We start from the raw sequence: 25,591 nt of genomic DNA, 5'->3' as shown, positions 1-25,591 counted from the left end.
AGCGGCGCGCACGGGTCACGGAGATCAGAGGGCGGGACACAGCTCCCAGCTAGAGTCCGTCAATCAGCCATCGGGTTGCCATGGCGGCGCGTACGCCAAAGCACGGCAAAAGTCCGCACCACGTCCCCGGCAATCCAGTGAGGGGGGACGCGGCGGACCCCCGGGCCCAGGGGTCCGCAACATCCACCCCCACCAAAGAGGACGCCGGGCAAGCAGCGGGGACAGGATACCGCGCGATGGGAACGCGCACAGCAACCAGAGAGCGGGACAGGCTAATAGCTGGAAATGAAAAATGTGAGCAATCAATAAGTATCCTTGCCATCCCATAAATACGACCACAGAAATGAGATAACAATGGCATCAGTCATATTACATAAAAACAAGAAACAGGAGAATTATTATGCAGAGATCTTCTTAAAGTGACAGTACGTCCATGTCCTAAGGGAATCATGTGCGGACAATTTTTCCAAAAATCGATGTCAGGTCCAAGTCCGACATGTAGATCACAATGGATAATAACTAGACAAGGTCCTATGAAGGCAAGAGAATTAAATTAGGAACACTGAAAATTAATAATGGGGCCAAAAAGAAACCTGATAAAAAATAATTAAAAAATATCCCTTAAATTAAAAAGGAAAGGAATGGTGCAGTACATGACAAGAGCCACTCATAGAAACGGGGCAAAGTTTAGAGCCTCATTAAGGCCCTTTGGTGTGACTGTGCTTCTTTTTGGCACTGATGACAAGGTCTTCTGGAGGCCATTGCAGGAGTTTCATAGTAATCACCACCACCTCTGAGTCCTTCCAGTTTGCTAACATGGATGGACAATGACTCATTTGATTAACACCTGTCGCCTTTTTCTTAGTATTTTTACTTCTAATATTTACGTTCTATTTTCCCTACCCCCATCCCTAAAGGCCCTGTCACACACAGAGATAAATCTGCGGCAGATCTGTGGCTGATCTGTGGCTGCAGTGAAATTGTGGACAATCAGTGCCAGGTTTGTGGCTGTGTACAAATGTAACAATATGTCCATGATTTCACTGCAACCACAGATCTGCCAAAGATTTATCACTAATCAAAAAAGGTCCGTGGAGCCTCTGTTAGGAGTCTCAACAGAGAAACCAGCCGGATATCCCTCCGGGAAGGACCTAGCCAAGGAGTGGCTCTTTTTAGGAAACCACCATAAACACCATATGAAGTGGCCCTTTAAGTCAATAACCAACTCTTTGACAAGTTTAAAGATATGACAAGGGAATTACCAAGGCCAGGTATCCATCCACAGACAGCTGTTTCGGGGTATTGCCCCTCATCAGTGTGGAGTAGGATTCTGGCCAGGTGGGAGCAATGCGTAGTAGACCAACAGGACAAAACAATCACTGATCTCGGGGAGACCAGCCAGAGAAAACACCGCCAGCAGCCAACAAGGGCGCTCAAGACAGTGAAATCCTAGGTGCATTGCCCCCTGGGAAATATGCAAATCAAAAAAGGTCCGTGGAGCCTCTGTTAGGAGTCTCAACACAGAAACCAGTCAGATATCCCTCCGGGAAGGACCTAGCCAAGGAGTGGCTCTTTTTAGGAAACCACCATAACCACCATATGAAGTGGTCCTTTTAGTCAATATCCAACTCTTTGAGAAGTTTAAAGATATGACAAGGGAATTACCAAGGCCAGGTATCCATCCACAGACAGCTGTTTCAGGGTATTGCCCCTCATCAGTGTGGAGTAGGATTCTGGCCAGGTGGGTGCAATGCCTAGTAGACCAACAAGACAAAACAATCACTGATCTCGGGGAGACCAGCCAGAGAAAACACCGCCAGCAGCCAACGAGGGCGCTCAAGACAGTGAAATCCTAGGTGCATTGCCCCTTGGGAAATAAGCAAATCAAAAAAGGTCCGTAGAGCCTCTGTTAGGAGTCTCAACACAGAAACCAGCCAGATATCCCTCCAAGAAGGACCTAGCCAAGGAGTGGCTCTTTTTAGGAAACCACCATATGAAGTGGCCCTTTTAGTCAATATCCAACTCTTTGACAAGTTTAAAGATATGACTAGGGAATTACCAAGGCCAGGTATCCATCCACAGACAGCTGTTTCGGGGCATTGCCCATCATCAGTGTGGAGTAGGATTCTGGCCAGGTGGGAGCAATGCCTAGTAGACCAACAAGACAAAACAATCACTGATCTCGGGGAGACCAGCCAGAGAAAACACCGCCAGCAGCCAACAAGGGCGCTCAAGACAGTGAAATCCTAGGTGCATTGCCCCCTGGGAAATATGCAAATCAAAAAAGGTCCGTGGAGCCTCTGTTAGGAGTCTCAACACAGAAACCAGCCAGATATCCCTCCGGGAAGAACCTAGCCAAGGAGTGGCTCTTTTTAGGAAAGCACCATAACCACCATATGAATTGGCCCTTTTAGTCAATATCTAACCCTTTGACAAGTTTAAAGATATGAGAAGGGAATTACCAAGGCCAGGTATCCATCCACAGACAGCTGTTTCGGGGTATTGCCCATCATCAGTGTGGAGTAGGATTCTGGCCAGGTGGGAGCAATGCCTAGTAGACCAACAAGACAAAACAATCACTGATCTCGGGAGAACAGCCAGAGAAAACACCGTCAGCAGCCAACAAGGGCGCTCAAGACAGTGAAATCCTAGATGCATTGCCCCCTGGGAAATATGCAAATCAAAAAAGGTCCATAGAGCCTCTGTTAGGAGTCTCAACACAGAAACTAGCCAGATATCCCTCCGGGAAGGACCTAGCCAAGGAGTGGCTCTTTTTAGGAAACCACCATAACCACCATATGAAGTGGCCCTTTTAGTCAATATCCAACTCTTTGACAAGTTTAAAGGTATGACAAGGGAATTACCAAGGCCAGGTATCCATCCACAGACAGCTGTTTCGGGGTATTGCGTCTCATCAGTGTGGAGTAGGATTCTGGCCAGGTGGGAGCAATGCCTAGTAGACCAACAAGACAAAACAATCACTGATCTCGGGGAGACCAGCCAGAGAAAACACCGCCAGCAGCCAACAAGGGCGCTCAAGACAGTGAAATCCTAGGTGCATTGCCCCCTGGGAAATATGCAAATCAAAAAAGGTCCGTGGAGCCTCTGTTAGGAGTCTCAACACAGAAACCAGCCAGATATCCCTCCGGGAAGGACCTAGCCAAGGAGAGGCTCTTTTTAGGAAACCACCATATCCACCATATGAAGTGGCCCTTTTAGTCAATATCCAACTCTTTGACAAGTTTAAAGATATGAGAAGGGAATTACCAAGGCCAGGTATCCATCCACAGACAGCTGTTTCGGGGTATGGCCCCTCATCAGTGTGGAGTAGGATTCTGGCCAGGATGGAGCAATGCCTAGTAGACCAACAAGACAAAACAATCACTGATCTCGGGGAGACCAGCCAGAGAAAACACTGCCAGCAGCCAACAAGGGCGCTCAAGACAGTGAAATCCTAGGTGCATTGCCCCCTGGGAAATATGCAAATCAAAAAAGGTCCATAGAGCCTCTGTTAGGAGTCTCAACACAGAAACTAGCCAGATATCCCTCCGGGAAGGACCTAGCCAAGGAGTGGCTCTTTTTAGGAAACCACCATAACCACCATATGAAGTGGCCCTTTTAGTCAATATCCAACTCTTTGACAAGTTTAAAGGTATGACAAGGGAATTACCAAGGCCAGGTATCCATCCACAGACAGCTGTTTCGGGGTATTGCGTCTCATCAGTGTGGAGTAGGATTCTGGCCAGGTGGGAGCAATGCCTAGTAGACCAACAAGACAAAACAATCACTGATCTCGGGGAGACCAGCCAGAGAAAACACCGCCAGCAGCCAACAAGGGCGCTCAAGACAGTGAAATCCTAGGTGCATTGCCCCCTGGGAAATATGCAAATCAAAAAAGGTCCGTGGAGCCTCTGTTAGGAGTCTCAACACAGAAACCAGCCAGATATCCCTCCGGGAAGGACCTAGCCAAGGAGAGGCTCTTTTTAGGAAACCACCATATCCACCATATGAAGTGGCCCTTTTAGTCAATATCCAACTCTTTGACAAGTTTAAAGATATGAGAAGGGAATTACCAAGGCCAGGTATCCATCCACAGACAGCTGTTTCGGGGTATGGCCCCTCATCAGTGTGGAGTAGGATTCTGGCCAGGATGGAGCAATGCCTAGTAGACCAACAAGACAAAACAATCACTGATCTCGGGGAGACCAGCCAGAGAAAACACCGCCAGCAGCCAACAAGGGCGCTCAAGACAGTGAAATCCTAGGTGCATTGCCCCCTGGGAAATATGCAAATCAAAAAAGGTCCGTAGAGCCTCTGTTAGGAGTCTCAACACAGAAACCAGCCAGATATCCCTCCGGGAAGGACCTAGCCAAGGAGTGGCTCTTTTTAGGAAACCACCATAACCACCATATGAAGTGGCTTTTTTAGTCAATATTTAACTCTTTGACAAGTTTAAAGATATGACAAGGGAATTACCAAGGCCAGGTATTCATCCACAGACAGCTGTTTCGGGGTATTGCCCCTCATCAGTGTGGAGTAGGATTCTGGCCAGGTGGGAGCAATGCCTAGTAGACCAACAAGACAAAACAAAACAGATTTATCTCTGTGTGTGATGGGGCCTTTATACTCATGTAAGGGAAAATGAACAACCGGTTTCCTAAACTAGGACAGATTTAGATGGTTGTAGGTGGCCGCAAGATTTTTAACTCATGGCCCCATCCTGGTATAGATGTCCCCTAATGGCCACATCCTGGTATATATGTCCCCATAATGGCCCCATTCTTCTATTCATGTCCCCATAATGGCCCCATCCTGGTATATACAGTACAGACCAAAGGTTTGGACACACCTTCTATTTTTCTTTTTTTTCATGACTCTGAAAATTGTAGATTCACATTGAAGGCATCAAAACTATGAATTAAAACATGTGGAATAAAATACTTAAAAAAGTGTGAAACAACTGAAAATATGTCTTATATTCTAGGTTCTTCAAAGTAGCCAACTTTTGCTTTCATTACTTTGCACACTCTTGGCATTCTCTTGATGAGCTTCAAGAGGTAGTCACCGGAAATGGTTTTCCAACAGTCTTGAAGGAGTTCCCAGAGATGCTTAGCACTTGTTGACCCTTTTGCCTTCACTCTGCGGTCCAGCTCACCCCAAACCATCTCGATTGGGTTCAGGTCTGGTGACTGTGAAGACCAGGTCATCTGGCGTAGCACCCTATCACTCTCCTTCTTAGTCAAATAGCCCTTACACAGCCTGGAGGTGTGTTTGGGGTCATTGTCCTGTTGAAAAATGAATGATGGCCCAACTAAACACAAACCGGATGGAATAGCATGCCGCTGCAAGATGCTGTGGTAGCCATGCTGGTTCAGTATGCCTTTAATTTTGAATAAATCTCCAACAGTGTCACCAGCAAAGCACCCCCATACCATCTGTTAGGGCCAGGTGGACGGGCAGACCCAGGAGGTGGATCCACTGGGCTGAACACCTCACCGAAGGCAAGGTGCCCGGTAGCCGGAGCACTACGGGTAGCAGGACAGTCCTATCAGATGTGTGGAGTGTAGAAGTCCCTGGGACCACAGAGTCACTGAAGGTAGTCCGGGTGACGGAGCTCAGGTTCGGAGGCCGAGATGACGTCAGGCAGAGTCTGGAACCGACGGAGCGAGAAGACGGGTCACCACAGGGATCGGAGATGGTATGAACTGACGGGATGGCAGACCGTCACCGTTCGGGGTTCGGGTATCGTCAGGACCGGTTGGCGAGGCAGGAGCGGCTCTAGGAGAGAGATAGGTAAGTATACCACAAGACACAAGGAGACCTGACTCCTAGCTTAGCAAAACACGAAGAACAGGCCCCGCCCACTTGGAAAGGATCTCCCTATATACCCTGTACCTGATTCTTCAATATCCTGTTTGAGGACACTGGCCCTTTAAGAGAGGGTCAATGACCGCGCGCGCGCCCTAATGCGCATGCGCGAGGCCCGGGTGCCAGAAACCAGAGCAGGGAGCGGTGAACAGGAGGCAGGAGAGCCGGGCTGGAGCAGAGTTGCCGACGGGCGCCGGGAGCGGGGACCGGGCTGCCTGGGGACCGCAGGTGATGGGGCATGGAGGCTGTGGAGTGGAGGACGCCTGGCAGAGGGTCCGGGGAGCGAGGCAGGGAAGCCGGGGAGCGTGGCAGGGGAGCCGGGGAGCGTGGCAGGGGAGCCGGAGAGCGTGACAGGGGAGCCAGGGAGCGTGACACCATCACACCTTCTCCTCCATGCTTCACGGTGGGAACCAGCCATGTAGAGTCCATCCGTTCACCTTTTCTACAAAGACACGGTGGTTGGATCCAAAGATCTCAAATTTGGACTCATCAGACCAAAGCACAGATTTCCACTGGTCTAATGTCTATTCCTTGTGTTCTTTAGCCCAAACAAGTCTTTTCTGCTTGTTGCCTGTTCTTAGCAGTGGTTTCCTAGCAGCTATTTTACCATGAAGGCCTGCTGCACAAAGTCTCCTCTTAACAGTTGTTCTAGAGATGAGAAGGTGTGTCCAAACTTTTGGTCTGTATGGTATGTCCCCATAAGGGCCCCATACTGTTATATATGCCCCTATAGTGGCCTTATCCTTTTATACATGTTGCCATAATGGCCCCAGCTTGGTATATATGTCCCCATAATGGCCCCATCCTGGTATATATGTCCCCATCCTGGTATATGTGTTCTCATCATGGCCCCATCCTGGTATAGATGTCGCCACAATGGCCACATCCTGGTATATATGTCCCTATAATTGCCCCATCTTGGTATACATGTCCCCATAATGGAACCATCCTGGTATACATGACCCCATAATGGCCTCAGGCTGGTTTATGTCCCCATCCTAGCCGCATACTGGTACATATGATACACTCGGGTGCCACACAAAAAAAACGATTATATTCACCCCCCCCCCTTACGGGGTGTCCTCCTCTGATGATGGCATGCTGCAACTGATCAGCTTGTAAGGTCCACAGCGCATGACATCACTATCATATGCAGCATGTCCACTTACAGTGCGGTCAGCTGCCCGGATTATAGGTGTGGGGAGCAGAGAATATTTATAGCCTTAATTAGCAGCCGACACATCGATGGGTCTCTGTACTGCGATATATTTAAGCTGGATGAGTGCCCTCAGACGAACATCCAAATGAAGCAGGCACTAGGGCTGGCGGGCCCCCTGTATCCCGGGGCCTGGTCGCAGTCGCGATGGCTGCGAGCGTGATCGTTATGCCCCTGCATGCAGGTTTGTCTTCCTTAACACAGATGCTAGAATGAAGTTGCATTAGACTGAATGTGTCTTTGTTTCCATCAATCACATTTCTTTTTCCGAAGTTGTGCTCTCACCCCAATAGTGACTACCTACACTTTGTCATAGCTCTCAAGATACCTGAGAGTTACGATGACCTGTCCTTAAGGGTTGTACCAAAAAGGCAAGTTATTACCTAGCCACAAATGTGTCCACATCTTCGTAAACTTTGGTAGATAGCAAAACATGAGATGAACTCCCAGTCCTCCTTGCTATGCTTTTGGTATCCACCAAGAGAAAAAAGACCCTGAATATACCATGAGGAGCAAAACAAGGAAAAATAATCAGTTCTATTATAAAGTACGAGATCCTAATCAAACATTATATATAATGTTATAGGGAACCTGTCACCAGTTTTTTCCCTATTAAACCAAATATATCACCTTCTGCAGCTCCTAGGCTGCATTCTGTGAAGGTGCACCTTGTAGCTGGCCCCTCTTGCAGACCCATAAAAGAAATTTATAAAATCTTGCCGTTTTCTATGGAAATAAATCAGAGTCTTACTGCTAGATTGTAGTATGTTTTTCTCCTAAACGGGTTGACATTTGAAGAAAACATTTTGTGATGCCGGCTGGTGTGGAGAGAGCTGTCAATCACCTGGGGAACAGCTATCCAGGGGATCATTAGACTAGTCAAGTCCCTCCTATGAATTTGTGGCGCCCTGGACTAGCCAGGACGTCACAGATAACACACAAACACCCCCACCGCCATTAGACAGGGACACCAGCCAAACACAAAACCCTTGTTGCCTCCCTCCAGTGTCTGATGTCCACACCAGGTGGGGCAGAGCCAAGCGGTTGGCCCCACCCACCGAGGAGTTCACAGGCCTGCAGTCGGGAAAAGTGACAGTTTAGTCCAGGAGGTGGAAGTGAGAGGAGTAAACACTTGGGTGTCTGGGTTTGTGGCCCAGGCACTGACAGCAAGGTTGGCAGATGGTGATGGCCGTCTGTAGGAGTGGTGAATCAACGCGGAACTGTAGGACCAGGGTCGGGCGTTGGCCCGCCGGTACCGACCGGGGAGCGAAGTGAAGCCAGAGCACACAGGCAGGGCCATCGGACCCCGACCAGGCTTGGAGCCGCCGACAATAGTCAAATCCGAATGTGACCGGAACCCCAGGGGTTTCCTAACAACCAAAGACCCATTAGAAGGACACAGCCCACACCATGAGGGTATACAGCTATCGCCTAAGGCTAGAGACCCAAGGGCCAGAACCTGCGGGCAAACGGGCTCCTCCGGCATCCATCCACCGGGGAGCGGACTACCGTTGGGGATCCATAGTAGTCAATCAAGTACATCAAGGTGCAGGGAAAGACAGCCGCCATCACCTCTCCGGGGAGAGACACTGCAGCCAGCTGCGTGACCCATCCATCCAGCCATTTGGTTTACCAAGGACTTTGTGCATCTCTTGCTGAGTGAGTACACCCGTGCCATCCAGCACCACGTCGCGCTGTCCCTGCAACCCTGCACCTCACCAACCCAGCCTCCCCGTCACATCGCCGGGCCCCGGGACCACCGACCCCTACTCACGGAGGGGGAAAACAACATCCCAGCTGCTCCCTACCATCGCTCCCGGGATCCCCGTCACCAGCAGCGGTGGTGCCCATCTTCACCACGACCCGTAGGTGGCGTCTCGGACTAAATCCCCCAAACCAACCACCCCTTTCACTCACGGGCGAGGAGCGCCGCTCGAGTCCCCGGATCCGGCCCACCGCTCGAGCCACCGAGCAGCCGCAGCAGCGCCGGACCCGAGCGTTAGCGAGCGCGCAGCAGCGGCAGTGTCCTCCCCGCCCGCGACAGTTTCCAGCTGGCTTTTCTAACTAAGTTTTCTTTGTTTTAGAGTAAAACATCCCTGGCTGTGATCACACATCCAGTGCCTGATTCATTCTGCCCAAGGGGAATCCAATGACAGGTCCCCTTTAAGTCAGTGGTGTCAGAGAGCTTCCCAGCATTGGTTACAGAACTATAACAATGCCCCGTTCTATCCATCACAAATCCGGCACAGGTAGCTCATCTGCTCCGCGGGTAAAAGCAATCGTTTCCTCCATGTAGTTAATTAAAATGAGCCCATTGATCAGAACATTAATGCTTCCCACAATTATTCTTACTTTATCTTGCTTCTCAGACTGACTAAATTTTTATGTATGCAATTTACAAATGATATAGAGGAACATATATTGTGCGACAACTACAGCATAATTAAATTGACTCTGGCTGGGTGACCCGATATTTACCTGCAAGCAACAGATGCAATATATTATGACAAAAATATTTTATTATACTTTGGGGAAAAAATTAATAACTACTCTGAAAAGGACATTTAATCCTCATCACTACAGAAGGCTCCATCCTGCCTTACTGTCAGCAGCTCATAGTGCAGCACTGAAGAACCCTAATAAAAAGTCATGGAAGGAATAAAAATATACTGAGTCAACAAAAGATGGGGGTCTTTCCTTAAGGCCTCTTTCACACGTCCGTGTCTCTGGTACGTATTTGGTCAGTTTTCTCATGGACCGGTGACACTGGCACACGTGGACCTATTAAAATCAATGGGTCTGCGTTCACGTGCGTATTCTGCCATTGACCGTGTGTACGTGTGGAGCATACGTGTGTCCATGTGCTCCACACGTAGACATGTCCGTTTTTCCCCGGCATCACGGGTGTCACGCGGAACGCAAACGGGTCACACGAAACACAAACGGACCACAGGGATGTGTTCCGTGTGACATGCACCGGAGAAAACACATATCTCTGCGAGAAAAAAAAACTTTACTCACCTTCTGCAGCCCTGCAGTCTGTGCCACTGCTGTCACTTGCTTCAGACCGCCGTTCATTATGCTCATTGCATATTCACTTCACTGCGGCCGGAAGCAGCAGCAGCGGGGAGGCAGGACCGGAGACCGAAGATCAGCACCACGGACAGCGAAGCCAGGGACAGGTGAGTAGAAAGCTCCCGTTCTCCGTGTGTTATCACGGATAACACACGCAGAACACACGTGTGCCATAAACACGGTTCACGGAGGGCAATACGCACCTTTGACACATCTGTGTAAAACGTGCCTGATTTTCACAGACGTGTGAAAGAGGCCTTAGTCAGAGAGCAGAGATGCCTCAATGCAGCTCAGGGGTAGGGAACACTGGTAATCACCGAAAGATCCAGATGGTGCATGGAGACTTGTATATTAGAAATGTATCAAGAAGGGAATATGCAAATTAGATCTCCCCAGAAGGAAGAAAACTACTTCATATAAGCAAACAAGCCATCCATCTGTGATTTTCTTCTCATGCCAAATAAATTGCAGCATGCTGCATTTGGCAGCGTATATCGGATCACACACACCCATACAAGTCTATAGGTGCTGGGAGACATCGGACTGCACTGATGACACCACAGTGCAGTGCCATATACGCAGACATGGAGAAGATGGAGAAATCAATCTTCTCCTTCTCCTCACCTGTGATTAGATTCTCACTTGCGAGAGAATCGGTTCGCAGTAACATGTCACTTGGGTCAGCTCACAGCAGAGCCTGAGCCAAGGGTTATTAGCATATAGTATCCCATGCCATATACGCTAATGAGAGCAAAGACTTATTTATGCTTTTTATTCCATAAAAAAATGGTTAAATTATTTATTGTGTTGTATCCATTTAACCCCTTCACGACCTTGTGATTTTCCATTTTTGTGCTTTTATTTTTCCTCCCCTTATTCAAAGAGCCATAACTAATTTATTTTTCCATTAATATAGCCGTGTAAGGGCTTGTTTTTTTGTAAGACAAATTGTACTTTTGAATGGCATCATTCATTTTTCCATGGCAGGCACTGAAAAGCGAGAATAAAATTCCAATTGTGTTGAAATTGCAAAAAAAGTTCTACTCCATAATTATTTTTTTTTAATTGCCCATGTTCACTATATGGTAAAACTGACCTATAATTATGATTCTTCAAGTCAGTGCGAGTTCAGAGATATCAAACATGTATAAGTTTTTTTACTTAAGTGGTTGAAAAAATCTGAAATTTATAAGAAAAATATTTTTTGCTTATGTCTCCATTTTCCGCGACCTGTAACATTTTCTTTTCCGATCTGGGGCTGTGTGATGGATTATTTCTTGCACCCTGAAATGACGTTTTAATTGATACCAATTTGGCATGGTAGACACGATGTTTTCATTGCCACTTATTGCATTTTATTGTAATGTAGCAGCGGCCCAAAAAAACGTAATTCTGGCATTTGGATTTTTTTTTTCTTGTTACATTCTTTACTGATTGAATTAATGTATTTTATAGTTTGGTAGATTGAAGTTTTACAAATGCTGCAATACCAAATATGTATATTTTTAATAGTTTTATTTGTAATGGGGCTAAAGGGGGGTGATTTGAACTTTTGTCTTTTCTTATTTTTTTTATATTTTTAAAACTTTTTCTAAACTTTGTATTGCACTTACTAGTCCCCTAAGGAGACTTGAAGCTGCAATCATCCCATTGCTTTTGCTATACAGAGCAGAAACCATGATCTCCTATGAACGGCGGTCTGCAGCCGGTATGTGCACATGCCACCAAGGAGAGCGCACTACCGTATGCCCTTTCTGTCAGTCTTCACCATCTTCACCTTATGAAGGATATCTGCACTATGGAGCGCCATGCTTTTTAAATTCATATTATAGGCTCCTTGCTTGAATCGTTTTTTTATATATTGTCTATCTACCTGTCTGCTCTTTGATCACTCTGGATACCTGACCACAAAGGCTGCTCTACATTTTTAAAGTGGATTTTCTGTTACCTCTGAACAAGTTCTGTTATCACAATCGGCTTACCCGCCTCAAGGATTATCGATCTTATACAGTGTGTCCACCCATATCCTGTCCACCGCCATTAACTTGAGAACGGCGGCAGCTATAGGCATAGAAGTAGTGTCTAGGTATAGTAAAGAAGCCATGCGCTACGGAATGACACCACATATAGCACCACCTGTTGGAAAACAACGGAGTTAGCATTTTTATTTTGAAAACGGAACGAGATAGAGAAAAAAAAGTGAATTACAAAGTTGTAGGGCATCATCAATTCAATACGAATCGACACCTTGCATACAGAAACGCTATGATATGAAACCCATGACCCCCCCAAAACATCGAATGCTGGTCACGCATATGGTGCTCATTTAACTTTGATGCTCAAAGGGGCCACCATCAGCTGCAATGCACATCTGGACTCGTGACAGCATACTGTATCTTGCTGCACGTTGTGCAATATGGTAGGTGACACGTTTGCACAAGCATCTGTGATACGTCGTTGTAGGTCCTGCAATGTTGGTGGAGGGGTCGCATAAACCTGCTATTTGATGTGACCTCACAGAAAGAAGTCCAATGGGGTCAGGTCAGGTGAGCGTGGAGGCTACTCTACGCAGCCACCATACCCAATGACTTGTAGGAAGGTCTCCATGAGGTATCGTTTCATGTCCGCAGCCTTGTGAGTTTTACACGTTCTAATCATAGCATTTCTGTATGCAAGGTGTCGATTCGTATTGAATTGATGATGCCCTAAAATTTTGTAATTCACTTTTTTTCTCTATCCCGTTCCATTTTCAAAATAAAAATGCTAATTCCGTTGTTTTCCACCAGGTGGCGCAATAGGTGGTTTCATTGTGTAGCGCATGGCTACTTTACTATACCTAGACACCACTGCTATGCCTATAGCTGCCGCCGTTCTCAAGTTAATGGCGGTGGACAGGATATGGGTGGACACACTGTATATTAAAATGCCTTCTTTCAGTTTTGCATCACAAACTTTTGGAAATTTAGATTTCAAATGTATAAATGCAGCAGAATTTTTATCAAGTGCTTTCACAAATTATTTCAACAATCCTTGGGGGAATATGCTGCTGAGGTAAATATACTTTTTCAGGATTCACTAGAGGTACAATTGATACATTTTTTGTCCAGGAACAAAATATTAATGTTTAGGCCATTATTTTCAAATATAGTGAAACTTCCTATCCTTGTTATCCCATTCACATAGAAAACTGCAGAATTTAGTGTACCCAAGTTGCAATGCATGCAATAAAGCAATCATCTTCAAATCTCCACAGATATTCACTATATTTTACATATTGGATATTTTCTAACAGCAGTTTCATATTTTTGTATGACTCTTTGATATCAGCAGCATCACCAGTATACAAAAGAATGGCCTTCAAACTAAAGGGGGCTTTACACGCTGTGATATCGCTAATGATTTATCATCGGGGGTCACATCGTTAGTGACGCACATCCGGCGTCCTTAGCGACATCGCAGCGTGTGACACGTACGAGTGATCTTAAACGATCGCAAAAAAGGCAAAAATCGCTGGTTTTGGAGAGGTCGTCCTAAAACCAAATATCGTTGCCTGTTTATTAGCGATGTTGTTCCTCGTTCCTGCGTTATCACACATCGCTGTGTGTGACACCGCAGGAGCGACGAACATCTTCTTACCTCCGTCCACCGGCAATGAAGAAGGAAGGAGGTGGTGACATGTTATGGCCGCTCATCTCCGCCCCTCCTCTGCTATTGGACGGCTGCCGTGTGACGTTGCTGTGACGTCGCACAACCCGCCCCCTTAGAAAGGAGAAGGATCGGTGGCCAGAGCGACGTCGCTGACCAGGTATGTGCGTGTGACGCTGCCGTAGTGATAATGATCGCTATGGCAGCGATCACACAATATCGCACGTACAACGGGGGCGGTTGCTATTGCGCTCGACATCGCTAGCCGATGCTAGCGACGTCGCAGCATGTAAACCCCGCTTTACTTCTGATGAGTCTTTGAGCAATCGTCACTCATCTGCCCAGTGTTGACGACCAAAGGCCTCCATAACAGAACAAACATTTTGACAAAAAACTATGCCTTTTTCTTCAGAAAAATAGTTTTATGAAATCCTTCTCTCAGCTACTATACCTGCATATTCTCAAGTCTTCGTAGAGAAGATTCCATGCATTGAGCCTGGAACTTAGATGCTGTGTCATGACTCGACTCCAGGGCTTGATCCAGTGACCTCTAAGACTGGTTTCCCTCTCTGTTGGACCACAGCCTGGTTTCTCTCTGGCCTATTGCTGATTGTTCTCTTGGTCTTTCCTTTTTATTTCTATTCAGGTGTTTTCACTTTCTTGTTTTGTTTGCCCTATCACATATTAGGAAGGGCTGTTTATTCTCACCATACACAGGCTTTCATTGCTGGCTATAGTCCAAGATATATGGATGTTTGGACTCCCAGCTCTTCAATTGCTGAATTATCTTTACTGCTTTTCTCTGTGGCTTGTTTGTGATGTTCCCTTCCCAGCATTCTTCCTATACTGTTAAATTTGGGATTTGGGGGATTCCACATATTCTGTAGTCTTATGGCTTTCTTCAGTTTTCTTCCATCTTCCCTGTAGGACTGTCTGAACACGTTCTTAGGGTACCGTCACACTTTAGCGACGCAGCAGCGATCCCACCAGCGATCTGACCTGGTCAGGATCGCTGCTGCGTCGCTACATGGTCGCTGGTGAGCTGTCAGACAGGCAGATCTCACCAGCGACCAGTGACCAGCCCCCAGCCAGCAGCGACGTGCAAGCGATGCTGCGCTTGCACGGAGCCGGCGTCTGGAAGCTGCGGACACTGGTAACTAAGGTAAACATCGGGTAGGGTTACCCGATGTTTACCTTAGTTACCAGCGCACACCGCTTAGCTTAGCGTATGCAGGGAGCAGGAGCCGGCACTGGCAGCGTGAGAGCTGCGGAGGCTGGTAACGAAGGTAAATATCGGGTAACCACCTTGGCTACCCGATGTTTACCTTGGTTACAGTTTACCGCAGGCTGTCAGACGCCGGCTCCTATTCCCTGCACATTCAGGATTGTTGCTCTCTCGCTGTCACACACAGTGATGTGTGCTTAACAGCGGTAGAGCAACAATAAAAAAACGAACCAGGGCTGTGTGTAACGAGCAGCGATCTCACAGCAGGGGCCAGATCGCTGCTCAGTGTCACACACAGATCAAAGTGGAGAAGGAGAAGGGGTTAAACCCGCGCAATCCGCCAGATAAATTCAGAGGAGATGTTGATAATTCAGAACATTCTTTTATTCCATGGGTCTACGCGTTTCAAGGTCTGTGACCTCTTCTTCAGGACCAGTAAATCAACACAGAGTGTTGATTTACTGGTCCTGAAGAAGATTGCGCGGGTTTAACCCCTTCTCCTTCTCCACTTTGATCTGCAAACACGTGGGGCCGCTGCAGCTGCCATTATCTGATGCTATCTATGGTGGTTGTGACCTCTCACAACCTGAATCGGTGAGTGTATTGTGATATATGCTAAACCGTATGTGTAATCTGGTAAAACCCTATCAGCGCTTCTCTTTTCTAGTTTCCACAGTGTCACACACAGCGAGATCGCTAATGAGGTCACTGCTGCGTCACAAAAAACGTGACTCAGCAGCGATCTCAATAGCGATCTCGCTGTGTGTGAAGTACCCCTTAGTCCAGTGTCTCACCCTCTACTTGTGTGCTCTTCCATGGGCTTTGTGTTACATTTTGCTTATATACTGCTTATATACTAAAATACCATTGTGTTTTTTAAGTGTTCCCTTTATTTTTTGAGCCATATAGTTTAGGGTGCAGTTAAAAACAATCAGGGTAAGCTGACATTGAGTGGGGGCATCACTGCATAACCTTTGGGTGCCAACCTCTGCAGTCACGCAGGGATAAATCAGGGCTTCTCCTAGTCTGAATAGGGACCTATGCATGACAGGTTTAACATCTCTCCTAGTTTGACTATCCTCGTGTGAGTGATAGGGCTGGTCATAACACTCTAATGGTTGTTTAGACAAGTATAAATCATAGATGTCGTTTAGTTCATGAAATAAAAAGTAAGCTTCTGATGAATAACTCTCTTTGAAAGTAGAATAATGTCTCACATGCCTCTAGGCTTCCTCCTCAATGTGTGTAACGTCAGAGGTGTCACGGTCATGAAATCTGGACGCTTGGGTACAGGAAGCTCTTTTCTATGTAAAACATGCCTCAATGCAGATGGAAAATTGGGGTAATTAACTGTATATTTTGTTTTAGATAGGATTCCCTTAATGTTTGTTAGGCAGAAATAGCAATCTTTAACCCCTTCACGACCTGCCGATTTTGTGCTTATTGTTTCTTTTTTCGCCTTCCTTCCGAGAGCCGTAACTTTTTTTTATTTTTCAGTCAATCTGGTCATGTCAGGGCTCGTTTTTTTGCGGATCGAGCTGTACTTTTAAATTAAACTATGAATTTTACCATATAGTGTACTGGAAAACAGCAAAAAAATCCAAATGCGGAAAAATTGCAAAAAAGTGCAATTGAACTATTGTTTTTGAGATATTTTATTCAGGGTGTTTACTATATGGTAAATCTGATGAGTGGGTGTGATAACTGAGGCCAGTACGAGTTTGTAGACACCAGATATGAATAGTTTAACTTTTATCTAAAGGGTTAAAAAAATCAGAAGTGTGTCCAAACAAAGTGGCGCACGTTTTGCGCCATTTTCTGCGACCTGCAGAGTTCTAATTTTTTGGAATCTGGGGCACAGTGACGGCTTACTTTTTGCTTCTCAAGCTGGCATTTCCGATACTAAATAGGTGTATAGTTTTTATTTTTTTAACCCTTAATTTTCAATGGGGCGAAAGGAGGGTGATTTGAACTTTTAGGTTTATTTTTTTTTTAAATTTTCAAAACTTTTTTTTTTTTTTTACTAGGATCAGCTCTCTGATCGCTCTTTTATATCTGCTGATCACAGCTACACAGCACATGGTCATGCGAGCTACAGGAGTCATCACTTGACCCTGTGCTACCATGACGACCATCGGATCCACGTGATCACGTAATTTCCGGTGGCGGCCTGTGAGTTTGCGATTACCGTGATCATTTTTAAATGGCGCTGTGACATCTTGACAGCGCTATTTAAGCGGTTAACACTCGCACCTGTGAGGCACACATGTCAGCTGTATAAATCAGCTGACATGTGAGTAGATCCCAGCCTGCAGCCCGCTAGGACGTTAGGTCCTTAAGGGGTTAAAATGGTCCTTCGGTTCCCTCTAAACCTTCGGAATGGAAAATGGCATATGATGTGAACCATGTTTCCAAACTGTAAGAAGCTTATAACATTTTTTTTATAAGTGTCATAAAATTTTATCTCTGACTCTTGAATGTCACAAAATTTTCTGAATGATTTACCGTATTTTTCGGACTATAAGACGCACCTGACTATAAGACGCACGCTGGTTTTAGAGGAGGAAAATAGGAAAAAAAATGTAAGCAAAAAATGTGGTCATGACACACTTATGGGTCGAGGATCTGCTACTGACACTGTTATGGGGGTAATGTCCCCAAATTCTCTACTAAGGTACCCCACCCTGGTAATGATCCTCCTGCCTTGTATATGATCCCCATCCTTGTATATATGTACCCCATCTTGGTATATATTCACATCCTGCTATATACTGCCATCATGGTATATATTCCCATCCTTCTATATACCACCATCATGGTATAGCCCCCATCCTGCTACATAGCGCCATCCTGGTATATGCCCTTATCCTGCTATATACCCCCATCCTGCTATATACCTCATCCATCCTGCTATATACACCCATCCATCCTGCTATATACACCCATCCATCCTGGTATATGGCCGAATGCTGCTATATACCCCCATCCTGCTATATGGCCTGTATCCTGTGGCACACAAAAAAAAAATAAACGTTTATACTCACCTTTCCCCGCTCCATGCAGCATCGTTCCTCCTCCTGTCAGTGCCGGCAGCAGCGCCGCTGGAGTGTGGAGCCGTCACCGTTGTCTGCAGCATCTCTCGTCCTCCTGTCTGCCGGTCAGCTGACCTGTGTGGAGACTAGCGCTGTGCACAGCGATGACGTCATCGCTGTGCTCACCGCTCTCTACACAGAGAAAAAAAGAGATAACCAGCACGATCTGAAATTGGCATGCATCATATAAAAAGTGAAAATTCACAAATTTATTCCAACTGTACTATAATAAAAAAAAATGAGATTTTTAGCAAATAATTGATCAATTTTTTGAGCCACCCCTGCCAACGTCACGGCAAATCTCAATAGGGGGGTCTACTCTACATTCTGTATTTCATGTGCCATGCGGCCTCCTAGATAAAGTTAAAAGCAGAACCATAATGGAGCACACATACCTGCAACCAGTATATAGCCGCTTCCATGTTGCAAAAAAGGCACTTGTGGATAGAGACCAGCCCAGGTCCCAGCATGTGGAGAAAGCCCCACACATACCAGGACTATATCAGAACTGATCCTCCCAGTGCCAAACTGCAACCATTGATAAAGGCGGACCAGATCCAAGAATGGTGCTTAATTAGCATTGCCTGTGGAAAGGGGTGAGGTAACTGAGTCTGAACAGCTACCAACAGGAGGAATATATTGCAAACCAAAATCAGGCGTGCATGGTATGGTGTTGGTCAGACACCAGATTTGTAGCATAACTACGGTCAAAACAGAGAAAAAAAGATAACCAGCACGATCTGAAATTGGCATGCATCATATAAAAAGTGAAAATTCACAAATTTATTCCAACTGTACTATAATAAAAAAAAATGAGATTTTTAGCAAATAATTGATCAATTTTTTGAGCCACCCCTGCCAACGTCACGGCAAATCTCAATAGGGGGGTCCTACTCTACATTCTGTATTTCATGTGCCATGCGGCCTCCTAGATAAAGTTAAAAGCAGAACCATAATGGAGCACACATACCTGCAACCAGTATATAGCCGCTTCCATGTTGCAAAAAAGGCACTTGTGGATAGAGACCAGCCCAGGTCCCAGCATGTGGAGAAAGCCCCACACATACCAGGACTATATCAGAACTGATCCTCCCAGTGCCAAACAGCAACCATTGATAAAGGCGGACCAGATCCAAGAATGGTGCTTAATTAGCATTGCCTGTGGAAAGGGGTGAGGTAACTGAGTCTGAACAGCTACCAACAGGAGGAATATATTGCAAACCAAAATCAGGCGTGCATGGTATAGTGTTGGTCAGACACCAGATTTGTAGCATAACTACGGTCAAAACAGAGAAAAAAAGATAACCAGCACGATCTGAAATTGGCATGCATCATATAAAAAGTGAAAATTCACAAATTTATTCCAACTGTACTATAATAAAAAAAAAATGAGATTTTTAGCAAATAATTGATCCATTTTTTGAGCCACCCCTGCCAACGTCACGGCAAATCTCAATAGGGGGGCCCTACTCAGATCAGCTGGCCGGCAGACAGGAGGAGATCGCGATGCTGCAAACAACGGTGACCGGTGAGTATACTTATTCACTGCGCGCCGCACTGATGATGATGCACAGGGAGCAATGAATACAGCCGCACATGATCACTCTAGGCTGTAGTTGCCAGGGGTGATCATGCGGGCCGGCTGATAATTATGAGCGCACCCCCCGCCCATCGTCCGCCCACGTGTCAACGCCGGCTTCAGCGCTGAGGGATGATGGGCGTGCATATGAAATAAGCGGGCCCATGTGGTCACCATGCCACCGATGACCCACTCCACCGCAGCACACAAAGTACACAAAGCAAATGGGAGACTTTTATGAGCATCTTGAATAGGGCTTGTGCAGAAAATATACCCTATGGGAACAAACATGCTAGAAATAGGAGGAAACCCCTATGGCTAAATAGAGCTGTAAGGGAAGCAATAAAAGAAAAACAAAAAGCCTTAAAAGAATTAAAGAGGGTAGGTAGTGATGAGGCATTAAATAATTATAGAAAATTAAATAAAATATGTAAAAAGCAAATTAAGTTAGCTAAGTTTGAGACAGAGAGACTCATTGCGAGAGAAAGTAAAAATAATCCTAAAATATTCTTTAACTACATAAACAGTAAAAAACTGAAAAGCGATAGTGTTGGCCCCTTTAAAAATAGTCTTGGTGAAATGGTGGAAGGGGATGAGGGTAAAGCCAACCTGCTGAATGACTTTTTTTCTACGGTTTTTATACAAGAAAATGCCATGGCAGATGACATGACCAGTGATACCATAAATTCACCCTTGAATATTACCTGCTTAACCCAGCAGGAAGTACGCCGCCGCCTCGAAATCACTAAGGTTGACAAATCTCCGGGCCCAGATGGCATACACCCCAGAGTACTACAGGAATTGAGTTCTGTGATAGATAGACCATTATTTTTAATCTTCTCAGATTCCTTAATAACAGGGTCGGTACCGCAGGACTGGCGCATAGCAAATGTGGTGCCAATATTCAAAAAGGGGACAAAAACTGAGCCGGGAAATTATAGGCCGGTAAGTTTAACCTCTACGGTTGGTAAAATCCTTGAGGGTTTCTTGAGAGATGCTATACTGGAGTATCTCAAGAAAAATAACCTTATGACAGAGTATCAACATGGGTTTATGAGGGATCGATCCTGTCAAACTAATTTGATCAGCTTCTATGAAGAGGTAAGTTCAAGCCTGGACCAGGGAAATGCAGTGGATGTTGTGTATATGGACTTTTCAAAAGCTTTTGATACGGTGCCACACAAAAGGTTGGTACATAAAATGAGAATAATGGGGATAGGGGAAAATATGTGTAACTGGGTTAAAAACTGGCTCAGTGATAGGAAACAAAGGGTGGTTATTAATGGTACGTACTCGGACTGGGTCTCAGTTCATAGTGGGGTACCACAGGGGTCAGTATTGGGCCCGCTTCTTTTCAACATATTTATAAATGACCTTGTTGGGGGCATGCGGAGTAGAATTTCAATATTTGCAGATGCTACTAAACTCTGCAGGGTAATCAATACAGAGGAGGATAATTTTATATTACAGGGAGATTTATGTAAATTGGAGGATTGGGCTGAGAAGTGGCAATTGAAGTTTAATGTAGATAAATGTAAGGTCATGCACTTGGGTAGAGGAAATAACATTTATGATTATGTACTTAATTGTAGAACACTGGGTAAAACAGACACAGAAAAAGACTTGGGTGTATGGGTGGATGGTAAACTTCACTTTAGTGGACAGTGTCAGGCAGCTGCTGCCAGGGCTAATAAATTAATCGGATGTATTAAAAGAGGTATAAGTGTTCATGAAAAAAATATAGTTCTACCTCTGTACAAGTCACTAGTGCGACCGCACTTAGAATACTGTGTACAATTCTGGTCACCGATATATAAGAAGGACATAGCTGAACTGGAGAGGGTGCAGAGAAGAGCGACCAAGATTATTAGAGGAATGGGTGGGCTGAAATACCAAGACAGGTTATTAAACTTGGGGTTATTTAGTTTGGAAAAACGAAGGCTTAGGGGGGATCTAATCACAATGTATAAATATATGAGGGGACAGTACAGAGACCTTTCCAAAGATCTTTTTACACCTAGGCCTGCGACTGGAACACGGGGGCATCCGCTACGTCTTGAGGAAAGAAGGTTTAATCATAACCACAGACGAGGATTCTTTACTGTACGAGCAGTGAGACTATGGAACTCTCTGCCGCATGATGTTGTAATGAGTGATTCACTACTAACATTTAAGCAGAGCCTGGATGCCTTTCTTGAAAAATTTAATATTACCAGTTATGTATATTAGATTTTATGACAGGGTATTGATCCAGGGAACTAGTCTGATTGCCGGATGTGGAGTCAGGAAGGACATTTTTTCCCCATTGGAACTTGTTTGCCACATTGGGTTTTTTTTGCCTTCCTCTGGATCAACATGTTAGGCTACGGGTTGAACTAGATGGACTTAGAGTCTCCCTTCAACCTTAAAAACTATGATGATACTATGATACCCTTATTCCCCGCAGCCCTACATTCAGACTATAAGACACACCCCCCACTTTCCTCCAACATTTGGGGGAAAAAAGTGCGTCTTATAGTCCGAAAAATACGGTAAACACTTTCTTGGTGTTATAAATTTTTCAATAACAATTAATAGAACTAATAAAATATGAAAAAGACGCAAAACACTTTAGATCAACAAAAGAACAAATGCACTACCGTTTTACTAATGGTTCTCTACTTACAAAAGATGAAATATCTAAGCATGTTTGAACATGCATGAACCTACATAATCTTGATATTTTGTCTTAACATAACAGAAGAACTCTTTCCTCTGATCAAATACTGATTAGTAGAATAAGGTTTATGGCACACTTGGAATTATGGATGCTCAAGAAGGGTTCAAACTTGTCATTAGTTACAAGAAAACTTGGCACACCAAAATTGAATATAAGAATTTTATTATACAGGCAATCCAAAAACTGTAACATTTCCACCCCTATATTTGGGTCTTCATCAGACACAATAGATTCTTGGATAGGGATATGCCTTTAAAATGGTGACACTGTCAAAATCAGTGTGAGATCTATAGATAAATCAGATTGCTGTTCTGTATGGGTATAATGGCGCTGTATAGTAGAGCGTCTTACACACAGGGAGCAGGGCGCAATATGCTGATTAGAACACCTAAAAATGTAGTTAAATCACCCGATGACAAACCATAAATAAACCATAAAAATCACTAACATTAAACATGTAAAAACAAAAAGAAACTGTTTGCTGAAACACTTCTAACCACATATTTGAAATCAGGAGGTGAAATTCTAATAGAATCGCTATTAAATGTTCTAGTGAAAGAAATCATGTTGACCAGTAATATACTGTAATAATAACAATAAATCAAAGCTTAGTAGATCGTGGCAGACGCATGATCTATTAGGCTGACTGTCAGGGCAACATTGTCAGAGTGGATAATGTAATACTATAAGAATCACGTTTTGGTCCCCTTGGTGGGATGTCTTCATAAGTTATGCCCTCAGTAGGATCTCTGATGTCTTTCACTGTGACGGATCTCTGCTCTTCTTTCTCTGTATCATGCGGAGTACAGTAGCAGTAGCACAGAGGACATTACACTGCAACACTGGGCGGTGTGGCTGTGAATCCAGCACTGGAGTAAGGTAAGCAGTTGCCTGAAGCTGCAGCTCTTTTTGCCCATGACTTACTATGGTGAGCGTTCCTCCCTCCTACACCATCCTCTCTCCGTAGACTACAATGGGAGGGAGTAAATTAAAATCTGTGATCATTTAATCTTTTTCATTCAATTTCACAGATTTATTTACATGATTTACATGATTGTGAAAGAACCAAACATTTTTTTTCTTTACAAAAACTTTAATAAAATACTGATGTTAACGTGTTATTGTTACATACAAATCTCCAGCTGCAATATTCAGTAACAGAACAAAAACTAATATTCTAGGTAAGTAAATCCGACTGACAATACTGTTGTAAAGAGACTTATGTACATGTCTGAAAGCATTTCAAAAAGAAAAATAACCTCAACATTCACATAAAGTTTAAGCAATTTAAAGCCACTATTGCTTTAATACATTATTCCGGTTGGGAGAGAAAGAAAGTATAAAAACACTACAGCATTTTTATTTTGTAATCACACTAAAAATCTATTCATAGATCTTTTCGAAACACTAAAATGTTGGTCAATTTGACGCATTCTGAGGTAATGAATATAGTGTGTGATGGTGCAAATACTAGGACATAAAAATATCTAAATCAGGTCTTTTCCTCTCATCACAACTCATCATGATTTCTGGTGAGGTCTTCTCCATAGTTTGTGGCTTGGCTACCCACAAACATGTTCCAATTTTGTATGATCTCATCTTTGGTCAACATTTTATCCTGCAATTAGAAAAAGAAGAAATTAAAATACAATGTTACACATGACAAAAATAACGATTGAAAGGCAAATTGGAGCCTTAAACCTAACTAGGTCCTGGAGCCTCCACTTCTGCTTTAGTGTCACCTATAAAATGGTTAGCTGTGTGGCTTGGTTCATTTAGCCCACACACCTTTAAAATCAGCATCATGGATGCTGGACAATAGAACATAGTAGAAAGCAAATAAATCAGATTTTACCATGTGGATGAGGGATGTTCTGAACAGAAATTAACTAACAGGGTAGATTTTTGAGCCAACATGATGTAAATTGATTAATAAATTAGCTGTCAATAGATTTGTTGCGAATTTTCCATACTCAGGTCTAGAAATATTTGGACAATGACCAAATCATTGTGATTTCAGCTCTGGAGACCACTATTTTTTTATTTAAAACATAACAACCAAAATGCAATTGAAGTGGAGACTGTCAGGTTTAATTAAAGAGTTTGAACAAAAATATCCTGTGAAATGTTTAGGAATTACAACCATTTTTTTTTACAAAGCCTCCTCATTTCAGGGGCTCAAAAGTAATTGGACAAATTCACTTTACCATTACTAAAATGTTTATTTGTAATACTTTGTAGAGAATCCTTTGCAGGCAATGACTGCCTGAAGTCTGGAAGCCATGGACATCATCGAATGCTGGGTTTCTGCCTTTGTGATGTTTTGCCAGCCTTTACTTATGTTTGTGGGTCTTTCTGCCTTAAGGTTTGTCTTAAGCATGTGAAATGCAGCTTGATCAGGTAGAGGATTGACTGGGGCATTGCAGAATACTTCACTCCTTTGCCCTAAAAAACTCCTGACTTGCTTTCGCATGTACTGTGGAGCTCCATCCAATCAATCTTTCTGCATTTGGTTGAATCTGAGCAGAAGGAATAGCCCTGTACACTTCAGAATTCATCACACTGCTCCTTCTTCAGTCACATTATCAGGAAACAATAGGGACCCAGAGCCATTGGAAGCCATGCATAACCGGCCAGCACACTGCCTCCATCACATTTTGTGAAAGATGTGTTGTATTTTGGATCAATAGTAGTTTAAAGCCTTATCCAGACTTTATTCTTCCCATTATTCTGGTACAGGGGTATCTAAGTTTCATCTGTCCATACAATGCTTTTCCAGAACTGAGCTGGTTTCTTTAGATGTTTTTTGGAAAAGTCTAACCTGGTCATTCTATTTTTAAGGCTGATTAATGGTTTCCACCTTGTGATAAACCCTCTGTATTTGCACTCATGAAGTCTTCTCTTTATGGCAGACTTAGATACTGAAACACCTATTTCCCGGAAAGTGTTCTTCACTTGGTTGGATGTTGTGACTGGCTGTGGATATTGTGAAGAGGTTTTTCTTTACCATGAAAAGGATTCTGCGCTCATCCACCACTTGTCTTCCATGGACGTCCAGGTCTCTGAGTTTCCAAGCTTGTCAGTGCGTTCTTTTTATTGCAGGATATACCAAACTGTTGATTTAGCCAGTTCTAACATTTCTGCAATCTCTGGTAGATTTTTTTCAGCCTAA

General features: G+C 44.5%; 1 protein-coding gene across 2 annotated transcripts in view; it reads right to left on the bottom strand.

The window, feature by feature from the left end:
• Positions 1-22,599: 22,599 nt before the first annotated feature.
• RCN1 (reticulocalbin 1) overlaps positions 22,600-25,591 on the bottom strand; it is a 57,244-nt gene continuing 54,252 nt past the window's right edge. Inside the window, exon 7 of one of the 2 annotated variants that reach the window (XM_075326586.1) lies at positions 22,600-24,037. In XM_075326586.1, coding sequence (XP_075182701.1) covers positions 23,930-24,037 — 108 coding nt within the window. In that variant the 3' untranslated portion in view covers positions 22,600-23,929. The remainder of the gene's footprint in view (positions 24,038-25,591) is intronic. The other variant, XM_075326587.1, reaches the window with a different exon arrangement.

This window comes from Anomaloglossus baeobatrachus, chromosome 10 (genome assembly GCF_048569485.1).
Source record: "Anomaloglossus baeobatrachus isolate aAnoBae1 chromosome 10, aAnoBae1.hap1, whole genome shotgun sequence".
NCBI classification, from domain to species: Eukaryota; Metazoa; Chordata; class Amphibia; order Anura; family Aromobatidae; genus Anomaloglossus; species Anomaloglossus baeobatrachus.
Note: the sequence above shows the minus strand (reverse complement) of the source record. Positions and strands in the feature narration are given on the sequence as shown.